At 40.4% G+C, this 14,431-nt stretch overlaps 1 protein-coding gene across 4 annotated transcripts in view; it reads right to left on the bottom strand.

Annotated features, from left to right (window-relative positions):
• LOC132356956 (P2R1A-PPP2R2A-interacting phosphatase regulator 1-like) overlaps positions 1 to 12,671 on the bottom strand; it is a 63,545-nt gene extending 50,874 nt beyond the window's left edge. For 3 of the 4 annotated variants that reach the window (XM_059910216.1, XM_059910215.1, XM_059910217.1), the window contains exons 1-3: positions 12,513 to 12,601; positions 12,144 to 12,330; positions 6,244 to 6,322 (exon numbers count right to left, since the gene is read on the bottom strand). In XM_059910216.1, coding sequence (XP_059766199.1) covers positions 6,244 to 6,322; positions 12,144 to 12,253 — 189 coding nt within the window. In that variant the 5' untranslated portion in view covers positions 12,254 to 12,330; positions 12,513 to 12,601. Of the gene's footprint in view, positions 1 to 6,243; positions 6,323 to 12,143; positions 12,331 to 12,512; positions 12,602 to 12,628 lie in introns of those variants that run through there. The other variant, XM_059910218.1, reaches the window with a different exon arrangement.
• Between the last annotated feature and the right edge of the window lie 1,760 nt (positions 12,672 to 14,431).

Here is a 14,431-nt window from a genome sequence, read left to right as displayed (position 1 = left end):
TCCAAGCAGAAGAGTGGGGAAACAGGCATGCCAACCTCGGAGGTCTTAGGGGATACCGCAAAGGGGTAATTCAGGGGGAAGGCATAGTCTGCGTAGCCAGAAGAGGGCCTCGGGTTTCTGCCCATCAGAAGTGGGATGGGGTGATTTCCTGACATTGGTGAACAAAACATTTGAGCTTAATTAAGAAAATAATTGTGAGATAGCAGATTTTTACAAGGTTTGTAAATATACATCTCTATTTGTGTGTTAAATGGCACCCGTGATTCTTCAATGCCCTCTATCACCGCAATTTTTTCTAAAACACTGTTCTACCTATATTTTAATACATTAAAAGCAGCGCCAGTTAAAATTTTTTTTAATTGTGGTAAAATATACATAACATCAAATTTACCATCTTAACCATTTTTAAGTGTACAGTTCAGTAGTGTTAAATATACATTCATATTGTTATGTAACCCATCTCTAGAATCCTTTTCATCTTGCAGAACTGAAACTCTATACCCATTAAACAACACCGCCACCACCATTCCACTTTCTGTCTCTGGGAATTTGAATACTCTAGATTCCTGCAGTACCAATTTTAAGGACAGTCTAGTATGGGACAGGATCCTTAAACTTATGGTTCATGATATCATTCAATAACACTTTTCAAGTACAGTTGGCCCTTGAACAACATGGGTTTGAACTGCACAAGTCCACTTACACCTGGATTTTTTTCAATAAATATACAGTTGGCCCTTTGTATCTGAGGGTTCCCATCCACGGGTTAAAACAACCACAGATTGCAAATTTAATACACAATCTGTGGCTGGTTGAATCCGAGGATTCAAACCCTTGGATATGGAGGGTGGGCTATGGGACTGGAGCATACTCGGATTTTGGTATCATCCACGGGTCCTACAACCAATCCCCCGCCAATACCAAGGGACGACTGTATTTTCAAAACAATATTTTTTCAACAGGGATGTTTCTGTTTTGCAATGTGGTATATCAGCTAGAAATGAAAACACCTCTATTGTTGATGCTTTGTGAAAAACATTCAAATAGTATAGAAATGTATAAGGTGGAAGTAAAATTCTTCCTATAATTCCATGCTCCAGAGATAACTACTAATAATAGATTGATAGGGGCTTCCCTGGTGGCGCAGTGGTTGAGAATCCGCCTGCTAATGCAGGGGACACGGGTTCGAGCCCTGGTCTGGGAAGATCCCACATGCCACGGAGCAGCTGGGCCCGTGAGCCACAACTACTGAGCCTGCGCGTCTGGAGCCTGTGCCCCGCGACGGGAGGGGCCGCGATAGTGAAAGGCCCGCGCACCGCGATGAAGAGCGGTCCCCGCACCGCGATGAAGAGTGGCCCCCACTTGCCTCAACTAGAGAAAGCCCTTGCATGAACCGAAGACCCAACACAGCCAAAAATAAAATAAAATAAATAAATAAAGTAGAAAAAAAAAAAAAAAAGTGCTCCTCTAATAATAGATTGATACATATCCTTCTCGACATGTGTAAATATATAGAAGATCATGCTATACATGTGATTCTGAACCCTGGGTCTAATTACTAGGTACAAAGGTTAGTGAGGCTGCTCAGGATGGTAGAGCGGAAAGATGGAAGGAACCTGGGTCTCTGTTGACATCCCTGAGCCACTGAATTAACCAACCCTGGAACCTCCTTTCATAAGACTTATTGTTGTTTGAGATAATAAATGTCCCTTATTGTTTAAGTCACTTCTAATTGAATTTTGTTACTTCTGCCCCAAACATTCTAATTATTATGTCATTTTCCTAGATAACTCAGCCTATCTATACTTAAGGCAACTATATACCTCCATATGTCATATAATTATAATGAGGTGATACTTGGAACAAAATAAAAGCATATGCATAATGCTGTTACAGCAAGCTAAACCAATAAGCCTTGAAATTCCCATCATCAAATAAGTTAAAATGACTTCAGTTCTGCCAAACCCAATCCATTGTACAAGATGGTTTATTTTAAATATGCATGATATTAAGCTGAACCTTATGGGAATTAAGAGCCTAGAAATCCTAAGGAAAATTATGCATTTAAAAAAATGTCAGGTACATAGTTTCTCTACATATGTACTATTACTAGCAAAAACACATTTATTGAGCATTTAGTATGTACCAGTGCTGTGCTGAGTGCTTTACACTGATTAATATAATCACAACAAACTTATCAGGCAGATACTATTACATTCCCATTTTACAGATGAGGAAATTAAGGCATAGAAAGGGTCATCTGCCCCCCCCAAATAATCAAGCTCATATGTATTGTGCCATTTATAGGTCCTTTCCTCTCAGTCATTATTTATCCCAATCCAATCTGGCTTCTCATCCTACCCTTTTCTCCACTGAACTTTCAAGTTCATGAATAAGCTCCATTTTGGTAACTCAAAAGGACACCTTTCAGTCTTTATCATGTTTGACCACTTAACATGATACTCTCTTCTGAGTCTCCTCCCACCTCTCTGACCATTCCATCGTAGTCTTCTTTGGTGGGGTCTCTTCTGAGATTGATTTTTAAATCTGGTGATTTTTAAAGCTTTTTCCTATAGCCTCTTCTCTTCTCCTTTTATACTCTCTCCATAGGTCATTTCATTCATTCCCATAGCTTTAAATAATAATCTATTGATGATTCCTAAATGTATCTCTAGCCCAGATCTCTATCCCAAGCTTCAAACTAGTATACATAACATTTCCACTTAAAGATCTGAGAACCTCAAACTTAACATGTCCAAAACTAAACTCATCTTCCCTTCTAAATCCACTCTTCTTCCAATGTTCCCTTCTTCTGTGGTACCACTATCCCATCAGTTGCCCAAGCCAGAGAGCTAGTAGTCATCTTTGCCTCCACTGTTTCCCCCTCTCCATCGAATCTATCATCAATTGATTCTACCTTTCAAATATCTCACGCATCTGCCACCGTTCTCCATGCCCACTGCCATCACATTAGTCCAAGTTACTATCAGCTGTTTGCCAGGGTTACTGCAGTTGCCTATCTGAGCTTCTTGTATCTACTTTTGTCCTCTTCCAATCTATCAATACTTTCCCCCTCTGCAGCCAGGGTAATCTTTTTTTTTTTTTTTTAATTTTTAAATTTATTATTTATTTATTATTTTTATTTTTGGCTGTGTTGGGTCTTCGTTTCTGTGTGAGGGCTTTCTCCAGTTGCGGCGAGTGGGGGCCACTCTTCATCGCGGTGCGCGGGCCTCTCACTATCGTGGCCTCTCTTGTTGCGGAGCAGAGGCTCCAGACGCTCAGGCTCAGTAGTTGTGGCTCATGGGCCCAGTTGCTCCGCGGCATGTGGGATCTTCCCAGACCAGGGCTCGAACCCGTGTCCCCTGCATTGGCAGGCAGATTCTCAACCACTGCGCCACCAGGGAAGCCCCAGGGTAATCTTTTAAAAATGCAAATTTGGGACTTCCCTGGTGGCACAGTTGTTAAGAATCCGCCTGCCAATGCAGGGGACATGGGTTTGAGCCCTGGTCCAGGAAGATCCCGCATGCCGTGGAGCAACTAAGCCCACGTGCCACAACTACTGAAGCCTGCGCGCCTAGAGCCCGTGCTCTGCAACAAGAGAAGCCACCACAATGAGAAGCCCGCGCACCACAATGAAGAGTAGCCCCCGCTCGCCGCAACTAGAGAAAGCTCACGCACAGCAACGAAGACCCAACGCAGCCAAAAATAAATAAGTTAATTAATTAATTTTAAAAACAAAAATGCAAATTTGATCAGGTCAATCACAGACTTAGAATTCTTTAACGGCTTTCCACTGACCTTAGGATAAAGGGCAGAATCTTTTTTTTTTTTTGGCCACACTGTGTGGCTTGTGGGATCTTAGTTTCCTGACCAGGGATTGAACCCGGGGCCCCGGCAGTGAAAGCGCCGAGTCCTAACCATTGGACCACCAGGGAATTCCCAAAGTTCAAAATCTTTAAAATGACTTGGAGAGCCCCACAAGATTTTGCACTAGTTTATATCTCCAACCTCACTTCTCACCACTTCATCTTCCACTCTAGCTAGAATGTACTTCTTTCAAATTCTCTACACACTCTGTTCTCTACACACCACACTCTAGGCCTTCTAGCATGCCATTTTTTTAACCTGGAATATTGTCTGTTCCTGTAACCAATATCCCAAACTAGTTAATTCTTACACAGCAGTAAGATCTCAACTAGTATGTCATTTCCTCTCTAAATCCCTCAAACTAGGTTAGATCTCCCTGGCAAGTAGATCAGGGCTTAATACATAGTAGGTTCCTAAAAATATTTGTTGACTTGGCTGAGTAGAAAAGAAGACTGGATAGGTATGGAGGGCTTTTTTAAAAAAATTTTTTTAACATCTTTATTGGAGTAGAATTGCTTTACAATGGTGTGTTAGTTTCTGCTTTATAACAAAGTAAATCAGTTATACATATACATATGTTCCCATATCTCTTCCCTCTTGTGTCTCCCTCCCTCCCACCCTCCCTATCCCACCCCTCTAGGTGGTCACAAAGCACTGAGCTGATCTGGTATGGAGGGCTTTGATAGACAAGCAAGTGCTCAGTAAATGTTGAATGAATGAGTAAATGAGCGGGTGGGTAGAGGAAGAAAGATTTGTTTAATGAACAGTTCTATTTTTTTCCCAATATACTATTAGTACATTTGTGGGAATAATATTGAATATCATTTTATAAAGAGGAAAATGTCCAGTTTTAAGATTAGGAGGCAATATTTTAAAATAGGTTCCAAGCTATAACATTTCATTAAAATATGTTCTATAGCTTCCATCATATTAAAGCATATAAGAGAAACTGTATATGAATAACTGTATATCAACAATTTCCTCAGATAATCTAGACAAAATGGACAAATTTCTAAAAACACACAAATTACCAAACTAACTCAAGAGGAACTATAAAATCTCAAAAGACCTGTAAACAAGTGAAGAGATAGAATCTGTTTCCACAACCTCCCAATAAAGAAAAGTCTAGGGCCAGATGGCTTCACTGGTGAATTCTACCTAACATTTAAAGAATCAACACCAACCCTAATAAAACTCTGCCAAAAATATAAGAGGAGGAACATTTCCTAACACATTCTATGAGATCAGCATTACCCTGGTACCAAAGCCAGCAAAGATACTACAAGAAAAGAAAACTACGGCCCAATATCCCTTATGAATACAGGTGGGAAAATCCTCAACAAAACAATAACAAACCAAATCCAATAGTACATTAAAAGGATTATACACCAAGACCAAGTGGGGTCTATCCCAGGAATTCAAAGGTGGTTCAACATAAGAAAATCAAAGTAATAAATCATATTAACAGAATAGAGAGGAAAAAACAAATGATCATCTCAATAGATGCAGAAAAAGCATTTGAAACAATTCAACACCCTTCCATGATAAAAATACTCAGCAAGCAGGAGTAGAAAGGAATTTCCCTAACATGATGAAGTGCATTTACCCAAACCTATAGCTAATATCATACTCAATGATGAAAGACTGAAAGCTTTCCACTTATGATCAGGAACAAGACAAGGATGTATGCTTTTGGAAACAAGAGAGAGGTGGTGGTTGAAAAACATTGTGAATGCACCAAATGCCCCTGAATTGTATACTTTAAAATAGTTAACTATGTGTTATATGAATTTCACCTCAATAAAATGATTCATAGAGTGAATCATTTATTCACTTTGGCTTACTGATGTACAAGCATATTTCCTATGTTTACAGGATAATTTGTAGATGAGTTCTAATTTAGAGATTGCATTATAACACCATGTAAAACAAACTATATTTTCAATTCAAGATAAATGCGAGATAAAGTCCAACTCTAAGCCTGAAAACTACCCTTAGGAGAGCCTGCAAGTTTTCCTCTCAAAATTAGAATGTTCTTTTAAAAATTGAAAGCCAGATGGTTTTATATATAAAAGCAAATCTCAATGTTAAATCCATGTGGGATTTACAAGTTAATTCTGCTGCAGCTGCAGCAGCTGTACCAATCATAACCGCAGTCAATGTGTTTATTTTTCCTTCAGTAATGTTTAGAGCAATGTTTCTCAAAGTGGGAACTTGTTAGAGATGCAAATTATCAGGCCCTGCCTGAGACCTCCTGAATCAGAAACTCTGGGGTTGAGGGCCAGTAGTCTGTTCTAACAAGCTTTCCGGGTGCACACTCAAGTTTGAGAACCACTGACTAAGACCAATAGTGCAAGTCTATAAGCATTTTCTTACCAGATAGTGCTGTGCCATACACGATGTACTGTTTCTTCGAGTTCTTAATGTATCAGATTGGAACACCTGTGAATTACCACTAAGAAGAAAAGGAAAACATTTGTCATTTAAAATCCATTACAAACATTTTTTAAAGAAATAACATTTCAAATCCTTAAACAACAATGCCATTGATGTAAATGGCTTCTTTGTGGAGACAGCTGTGCAGATGTAGAAAATAGAACACACACACACACACACACACACACACACACACACACACAAAGCCTTGGTTGGCTGAGCCTAAACAACTGTCCATGTAAGGTAAGGAATTCTCAAGCATGCCACGTTACCTCTAATCATGCTACCAAGAATAAATATAATTTATTGTGGCCTTGGAGAGACATCATTTTCTGTGTAAGCCTGTAACCGATTTAAATTTATGATTGAAGCTATTATGTGCTAGTACCAACTCCCTCTCGACTCCCAAACTTTCACATGAATGAGAGGGCTAGCCAGTAGCAGGGGTCGACAGAACTGGGATTTTCAGATATGTTTCATTTGGCCTACTCAGTGTTAAAAATGTTTTTGAATTAGTTGTGCACACTTGGAACAACTATGGAGATTTCACATAAAGAATCCAGATTCCAGATTTCTGGATTCTATTGAAAATTTGCAAGATTTTGCCACACTGGGCCACATTCCCCCATGGCAACAGTGTACTGAAGCTGAGCAGCCGCTGCATGCTGAAGATGGTCCTTGTTCGTCCAGCTTTGAAGGTGCTCACCTGGCGGGCCTCGGCCTGATTTGAGGTTGGGACCCTGAAGAAGTCCTCTTTTCCTTTTTATGTTTTGTTTTTGTTATAACTTTAAAAAAATTATTTTATATTGGACTATAGTTGATTTACAATGTTGTGTTAGTTTCAGGTGTACAGCAAAGTGATTCAGTTATACATGTGTGTGTGTGTGTGTGTGTGTGTGTGTGTGTGTGTGTATATTCTTTTTCAAATTCTTTTCCCATTTAGGTTATTACAGAATATTGAGCAGAGTTCCCTGTGATTTACAGTAGGTCCTTGTTGGTTACCTATTTTAAATACAGTCGTGTGTTGTTATAACGTTTTATTTGGAAACTGTTTAAGACTCACAAGAAATTGCAAAAAGAATAGAGAGAGTTCTCATGTACCTTTCATCCAGGTTTCCCCAGTGATAATAAGAAAGCATCTTTAACATGTTCTTTTCTGCCACCTATATCCAATCAGGTGCCAGGTCTTTTAGGTTTTACCTCTGTGATCTCACATGTCCATCTTATTCTTTCCAGGCTCCTTGCCAAAAACCAATTCAAAGCATTTTTACTTTTCCACTGACTCTGCAATAGTTTAATTGGTCGGCTCACCTCTGTTCTTTCCCTACTGCAATCAGCTTGCTCTCCTGCTCAGAACTTTCAATGACTCTCTTCATCGCCTGCTGAATTCAGCTACATTCTTTCCTATAACTTTCAAAGCCTTCCACAATTTAGCTCCACAGACTTTTGGATTTCATAGACTGGGAAAATTTCAAAACAAAATCTTGGCACAAACATACAGTTGCTACCATTTTCTCTTGCCAAGTAAGGTCATTCTTTAAAAATCTCACCAACTATCAACACCATCATTTCATTTATAAAAGGATATTTTGTTATTAAAGAAGCAGGGCTACTATTAAAAATAATAATAATAAAGCAGGACTAACAATCTGAGTAAAATACAGTCCTGCCCAGGAAAGCATGCTGTAACTTTTTAAAACCATGGATTGGTAAAATGTCCCCTAGGATCAGCACTGGTCAGCAGATGAACATTTGGGAGCCAGTGGTCCAGACAGAGTTGACCAGCATCCTGGAATACACCTATGCTTTCCTACTTCCAAGCCTGTTCTGTGTTCTTGGAATGCTGTCCAGCTATCTGGCCCCCATTCTTCCAGTCTGCATCTTGTCAATCTGCTAGGGCCCATCTTAAATGCCACCTGTCCAAGAATCTTTCCTGTATCCCTCACCAATTCTGCTGTCACTTCTCACTCCCTTCTTTTAATTACCCTAGCACTTTCTTTCCCTAAGCACATGTCATTCTACCATACATTGAAGTCTTTTGAGTATTTATTTTCCCTATTAAAAGCTTATTGAGAGGCTCCCTGGTGGCACAGTGGTTAAGAATCCGCCTGCCAATGCAGGGGACACGGGTTCGAGCCCTGGTCCGGAAAGATCCCACATGCTGCAGAGCAACTAAGCCCGCGAGCCACAACTACTGAGCCCACGTGCCACAACTACTGAAGCCCACGTGCCTAGAGCCCGTGCTCCACCACAAGAGAAGCCACCGCAATGAGAAGCCCGCGCACCGCAACGAAGAGTAGCCCCTGCTTGCCACAACTAGAGAAAAGCCCGCACATGGCAACGAAGACCCAACACAGCCAAAAATAAATAAATTTTTTAAAAAAGCTTATTGAGCCTAGATATACATCTTTGCAGAATAGTAACTTGCATATAACAGGCAGTAACTCAATATTTTTTGAGAGGATATATGTACAGGTCTAATTTTTACTTCCTTTCCCAGTTATTTTCCCCTACGAGAACAGGAATATATTTTAGCAGTCACTACTAGGGAGTTGGAGGGAAACTAATGGGTTACATATTCCACTGTCTTTTGTGTGGGGGGGTAATTCTTTTTTTTTAATTTTTATTGGGGTATAGTTGATTTACAGTGTTGTGTTAGTTTCATGTGTACAGCAAAGTGAATCAGTTATACATATACATATACCTGCTCTTGTTTAGATTCTTTTCCCATATAGGCCATTACAGAGTATTGAGTAGAGTTCCCTGTGCTACACAGTACGCCCTTATTAGTTATCTATTTTATATATAGTGGTGTGTATATGTCAACCCCAATCTTCCAATTTATCTCTCCCCCCGCCCAGGCTAATACTTAAGGCTGACAATTATATTCTCCCCTACATTTTCGTCTGCCAATTTTATTTAATAAGACTATAACTGAAAAAAAATCATTGAGGCAGCATATATTTCAACTGATATGAGTCACTCAACATGAATTCATAAAATCCTAGGTGATATCTAGAATTAAGTGCTACTTACAATTTGGAAAAAGTGAAAGTAATATAACTAGATAATGTTTAAGTGATCAGTAAGCAGTAATATAACTAGATAATGTTTAAATGATCAGTAAGCAGCTCTGTCTAAACTACAGTATATTTATGCCAGTTATATTCCCAAAGCAATCACTCTTCATGGCCACTATTCTTCTTCCAGGTTTGCACAAGTTTAATAAACCCGATAGTTGGCAAACTTTTTCTGTAAAGGGCCGGACAGTAAATGTTTTGGGCTTGGTGGGCCATACAACCTTCGTTGCAACTACTCAACTCTGCCAGTGTAGTGGGAAAGTGGCCCAAGGACAATAAGTAAACAAATGGGTGTGGCTGTGTTCCAATAAAACTTTATTTACAAAACGAATCAGCAGGCTCAATTTGGCCCCCAGGCAGTAGTTTACCTTTCAAACAAAACTGAGGCAGTAAAAAAAAAAAAAAAAAAAAAAAAAAAAACTGAGGCAGTAACATTTTAAATGCAGGGTCAGGCTAGCGGTATTTAAAGGGGGAAGCCACTGGCAGAAATCCAAGAATTTAATGTCTAATTCTAATAAGGGCCAGAGAAGTAGAAGAAAAAAAATACTACCTTTAAATAAAGTCACTGACACCGGTATTGAAGTCAGCCAACTAGAGGGGCTAAAGAGTATAAAGAACCAAGAGGTTTAAAACTTTTGACATTGGTATTTTTATTAATACAAGATGAACACAAAACTAGGCAGGACCTTCTTAAAAAATAGTGATACTTGTATTAAAGAGTTGACATTTAAAGAACAAATTCTGCAAATGCTGGTGCAAGAGAGACTGAAAGTCTTTATATACAGGAAACATCAAGCAAAATTGGAAAATTGCTTGAAAGAAGTGCAACGATATTTAGTGAGCTGTGATAGAGGCCAGGCAATGAGTATTAGAGGCCCACCTTAAGGAAAGTGGGAAAAGTGAGCAGTGGACATATGCAACTGCCAAGAACTGGGGGGAAGTGAATTCAACTAAGGCTCAGTGTAATTCTACTCTAAATTTTTTCTTGTTGATTACATGACCTCGGGCATGTGATATACCATTCCTATGCTACTTCTTTTTGACAGACAAGAGTCCCTGGGCTTGGTCTGCTTTGTGGGTTAACTCCTACTAGATAAATATGCAACTGCCCCTAACCTTTCTGTACAAAATTCACTTCCTGCATCAGGATCCTAAGCTATGGAATTCAACACTGTAACCATGCTCTAATATGATAAAAGCAAAATTTTCAAATCCTTTGCAGAACAAAGCAAAGTATGAAGGGATAACTGGGATCACTCTTTGCTTCCAGAACTTCGAGGATCGGGAAAAGGGGCCTGGTCACCCACCCACCCCCGCCCCAGCACTTAATATATTAAACAGGATCCAAACGTTCCTTCAAATATATATCCTCTGTCATCTACGTATTTGCAAATTGTTCATTTCATAAAGCCTTTCAATAAAATGAACATTATCCTCAAGTGTTTTCTTCTACTAGCAGTGTGTCCAAAACAGCTCATTTATTCACACAACAGGATTTAGAGTAGAATCCTGAATTTATAGAATGTTCTTGTTCTCAGTACAACATGCAGAGCTGCCTCCACCCTTTATTTTTCTATCTGCCTGTTTAAAAAGGTAATGTATTATTTTCTGGTCACTTAGTTTGCTTTTCATTTTGTTACAACATATTCTCCCTTAACTCAAATGACCAGAAAGCTGCATCTGTTTAGTTAATCAGCTTAGATATTGATTAGTAGTGGACAAAGCACTAGCCTAGGAGTTTGGAGACACAGCTTCCTAGTACTGGCTCTACTACTGACTATGGCATTTTGGAGATTCACGGGCCTGTTTCCCCATACATTAAACAAGGAAGATAGATCTGGTCTCTTGAGTTCCCTTGTAACGGTGAATGCATTTTTCAGACATTTTTACAATACTGAGAAAACCTTATGATACTGGGATGTGAGATCCACGACCTCACTTTAAAATTCTATTTTAAGAAATAATAAGCTTAAGTCATGCCAGATCTTTGGATATGTGCAGGAAATACAGTTAACCATCAGTTAGTTAAATCTTTTTTCATCAGCAGAGCTCTAAAGAGCCTTTTAGACATTTCCTCCCCCAACTCCTCCTCGAAAATCCCCACACCATTTAAAAAGCACAAATATACTGCATATCAGTCTATGTGCTGTATGTATATCTGTGCTTTATACATATGAGAAAAAATTTTTCACCCACCAAGAACTAAGTAGGGGCAATATCGGCCATTGAGAATGCAAAATTTAGGAGATCAATTTTCTGTGATACCTAAACTTTTCATTCAAATAAAAACTAGGTGTAAAAAAGGCCCCAGCTTATTTGCTTGACAACTATTTCCATTCCAACTGTGCTGAAGGTGAAGGTCAGAGGTGACAAAGCAGCGGAGAGAATGACAAAAATTACAGTCATTACAGAAGATCTGAAGGCGAGGGTGGGGAGTGCACAGTTTCTTCAAGAGTGGGTAAGAGATGGGGTGAAGTTAGAAAAAGTCATGCTCCAAACCGAATGGTTGCTGCTTTCCGGTCGCGATGAACTCTCGGGACTTTCAGGTTCCTGTGTGCGCTCGCCCTCCGGTCAGCCCGCCCCGCCTCCCCCCCGCCCCCAGACTGAGGGTGGGATCTTCCGGACACCAGGAACACCGGACATACCTGCAGAACCTCGATGAATAAAGGGGTGGGAATGCTATTGGAAGTCACTTTTTTGCAACTCTTGCCACCCTCCACCGCCCCCGCTTGCCTCCTCCAGTATCTCAGTCCTGCTCACCCAAGCCCACTGATCAAAGGGACGCTGTTGGATCTTCTCAGAGTGTTGTCTTCTGTGGGGGTTGAACTCGGCAGCACCTCCAAGCCTAGTTCCATTTTCTCCTGTGCCATGTCCGTGCCGAAGCTTAGTTTGGAGCTCTCAAGGTTTTCTGGCTCCCGTTCACATAAGCACAAGTCAAAGTGAGGAGCTAATGTAGGGAGAGAGGAAAAAGGGGGGAAAGAGAAGAAAGGAGGAAGCTCTTAGACGAGTGCGTGCTCACATTTGCAGCCCTACCATCCCTAACACCGGTGGGTGGGCACAAAGTGGGGCAGGACTGGCTCCGACCCTCCTAACTCCCAAGCTCGGGGCACCAACACTGAGATCCTCCACCTCCAAGCCTGTAATGAAAATGAGGAATTTATCTTAATCCGTGAATCCTTCTCCTTTATTTCTCTCAGCCAAGGCAACCCCGGCTAAGCCTCTCCGGCCACAACAAAAACTACAACCTGCAGCCCTGGATAAATCATTTGGGCACCGCCCCTCTGCGCATGCGTCCTGGGTCCGGCCCGCTGACGCCTGTTTACCACGCAAGCAATGAGCATTAGCGCAGGCGCTTGTGTTATTCTTGCTGGGGGTGCACAGGCAGTGAGGGCGCCGTCTTTCCCCCCCAAACCCGGTTCTCTCTTCTCTCTCCCTAGTGCAGATTCACCTTGGTTGTTCTTCCGCTCCTGTGTTAACCCTGGCGTGGTTTCGTTAACCATTATTTAGCAAAGAAAGAATGGAATAAGGTGTATGGGAGCGCCATCCTTTCTGCCCTAAGTCTAATACTCAAGTTTTCTCAGTTTTGGTTAGCCCAGTGTCCCCTTATGACTGAGGCCAACAAGCTTGTTACCTCCCAGGACGAATTTTTCCATCGTGTTACAACAGACACCCTACACCTTTGCAATTTAGAAAACACTGAAGCCTGGGGGTGTGGGCGGGGACACTTTTAAGTGCTTATAGACGACCCACTCCCAAAGGGTCCTGGTAAGGCGCTAACACAATTGAACCAGTCGCACAAACAAATCATTGTCTTCCGTGTGTGTGTGTTTTACCATAATCATACAGTATATTTTTACAATGAATAAAACCTAGCTGCTCGAAGCTATTCATCTAAGAAAAAAATTGGGGTTAAAGCAGGGAGGCTTATTTTCTTAAAGCAAGTATCTCAGAATTTAGTATACATCCCAGCGTTGCCATTTAACAATGGCTCGAAACAGTCTAAGAACTGCTCTTAGAATTTTTCACCACCAGTTAACGAGACACACTGAGTAGTGAAATCTTAACTCCGTGCTAATAATTTTGAAAAACCACACATTTTAGGAACCATATAGAGAATTGGCAGAGAAGTTAAGTGAAACGAGTGAAATGGGAGTTATTAAAATAGTCATAACGTGGTATAGCACTTTACAGTTGTTTTCACATACTTATCTCAATTGGTTCAATCATTAACCTTGCTCAGCTAATCAGGGGTGAATTTAAAATAATGGGATTATCTTGAGACAGTTCATGACAAGTTCATGTATAACATGAAGTATCATAATCATTCTTCATTCATTCTGAGAATAGACTAAGGAAAGTGTAGTTATATTGGGCAGAATTAGGTTACCTAAACCCCAGACATGAGGACGATTTGGAGTCTCCATTCCTGATATAAGACAGGTTAACAATCGCTACCATTTGGGGGGCACTTATTATGTGCCAGGTACTGTCCTAAGCACTTGAAATATGTGATCGCATTTAATGCTTACAGTAACTCTGTGAGTTAGGCGCCATCACAATGCCCATTTTTCAAAGGAGGAAACCAAAGCCGGGAGGGGTTACTCAAATTACAACTACTAAGTGGCAAAGCCAAGATTCCTCTGCCCTTCTATTTAAGTGAAAAGACAGACCAGGCGCCTCTGGATATTTCTCTGGACACTATTTTTGTACCCATAAGTACTCGATAAATACTTATTAAATTATTTTATGAATAAATACAGGTTTAAATAACCTGTCCTTCACAGCTATCCTGTAAAGTAGGTAAATCATTTCTATTTTACAGTTGATAAAATTCCAGAGAGATTAATGGCACATAACTAGGTAGCAGTAGAATCTGGGCTGGTACCAAGATTCCTGAAAGCCACTGCTGAAGTTCCCAGGGTAAGCTGGAAAGTTTATGAAGGATGGCAGCTAAAGCTTAGTAAAGTCAGGGTGACTGCAGAAGGCAATGGTTAAATACAGAACAGAGGGTCAAAACCAAACTGTTTGAATAACAGAAAAATATGGAG

Source organism: Balaenoptera ricei, chromosome X, assembly GCF_028023285.1.
Source record: "Balaenoptera ricei isolate mBalRic1 chromosome X, mBalRic1.hap2, whole genome shotgun sequence".
Taxonomy (NCBI): Eukaryota; Metazoa; Chordata; class Mammalia; order Artiodactyla; family Balaenopteridae; genus Balaenoptera; species Balaenoptera ricei.
This window is presented reverse-complemented; position numbering and strand designations above follow the sequence as displayed.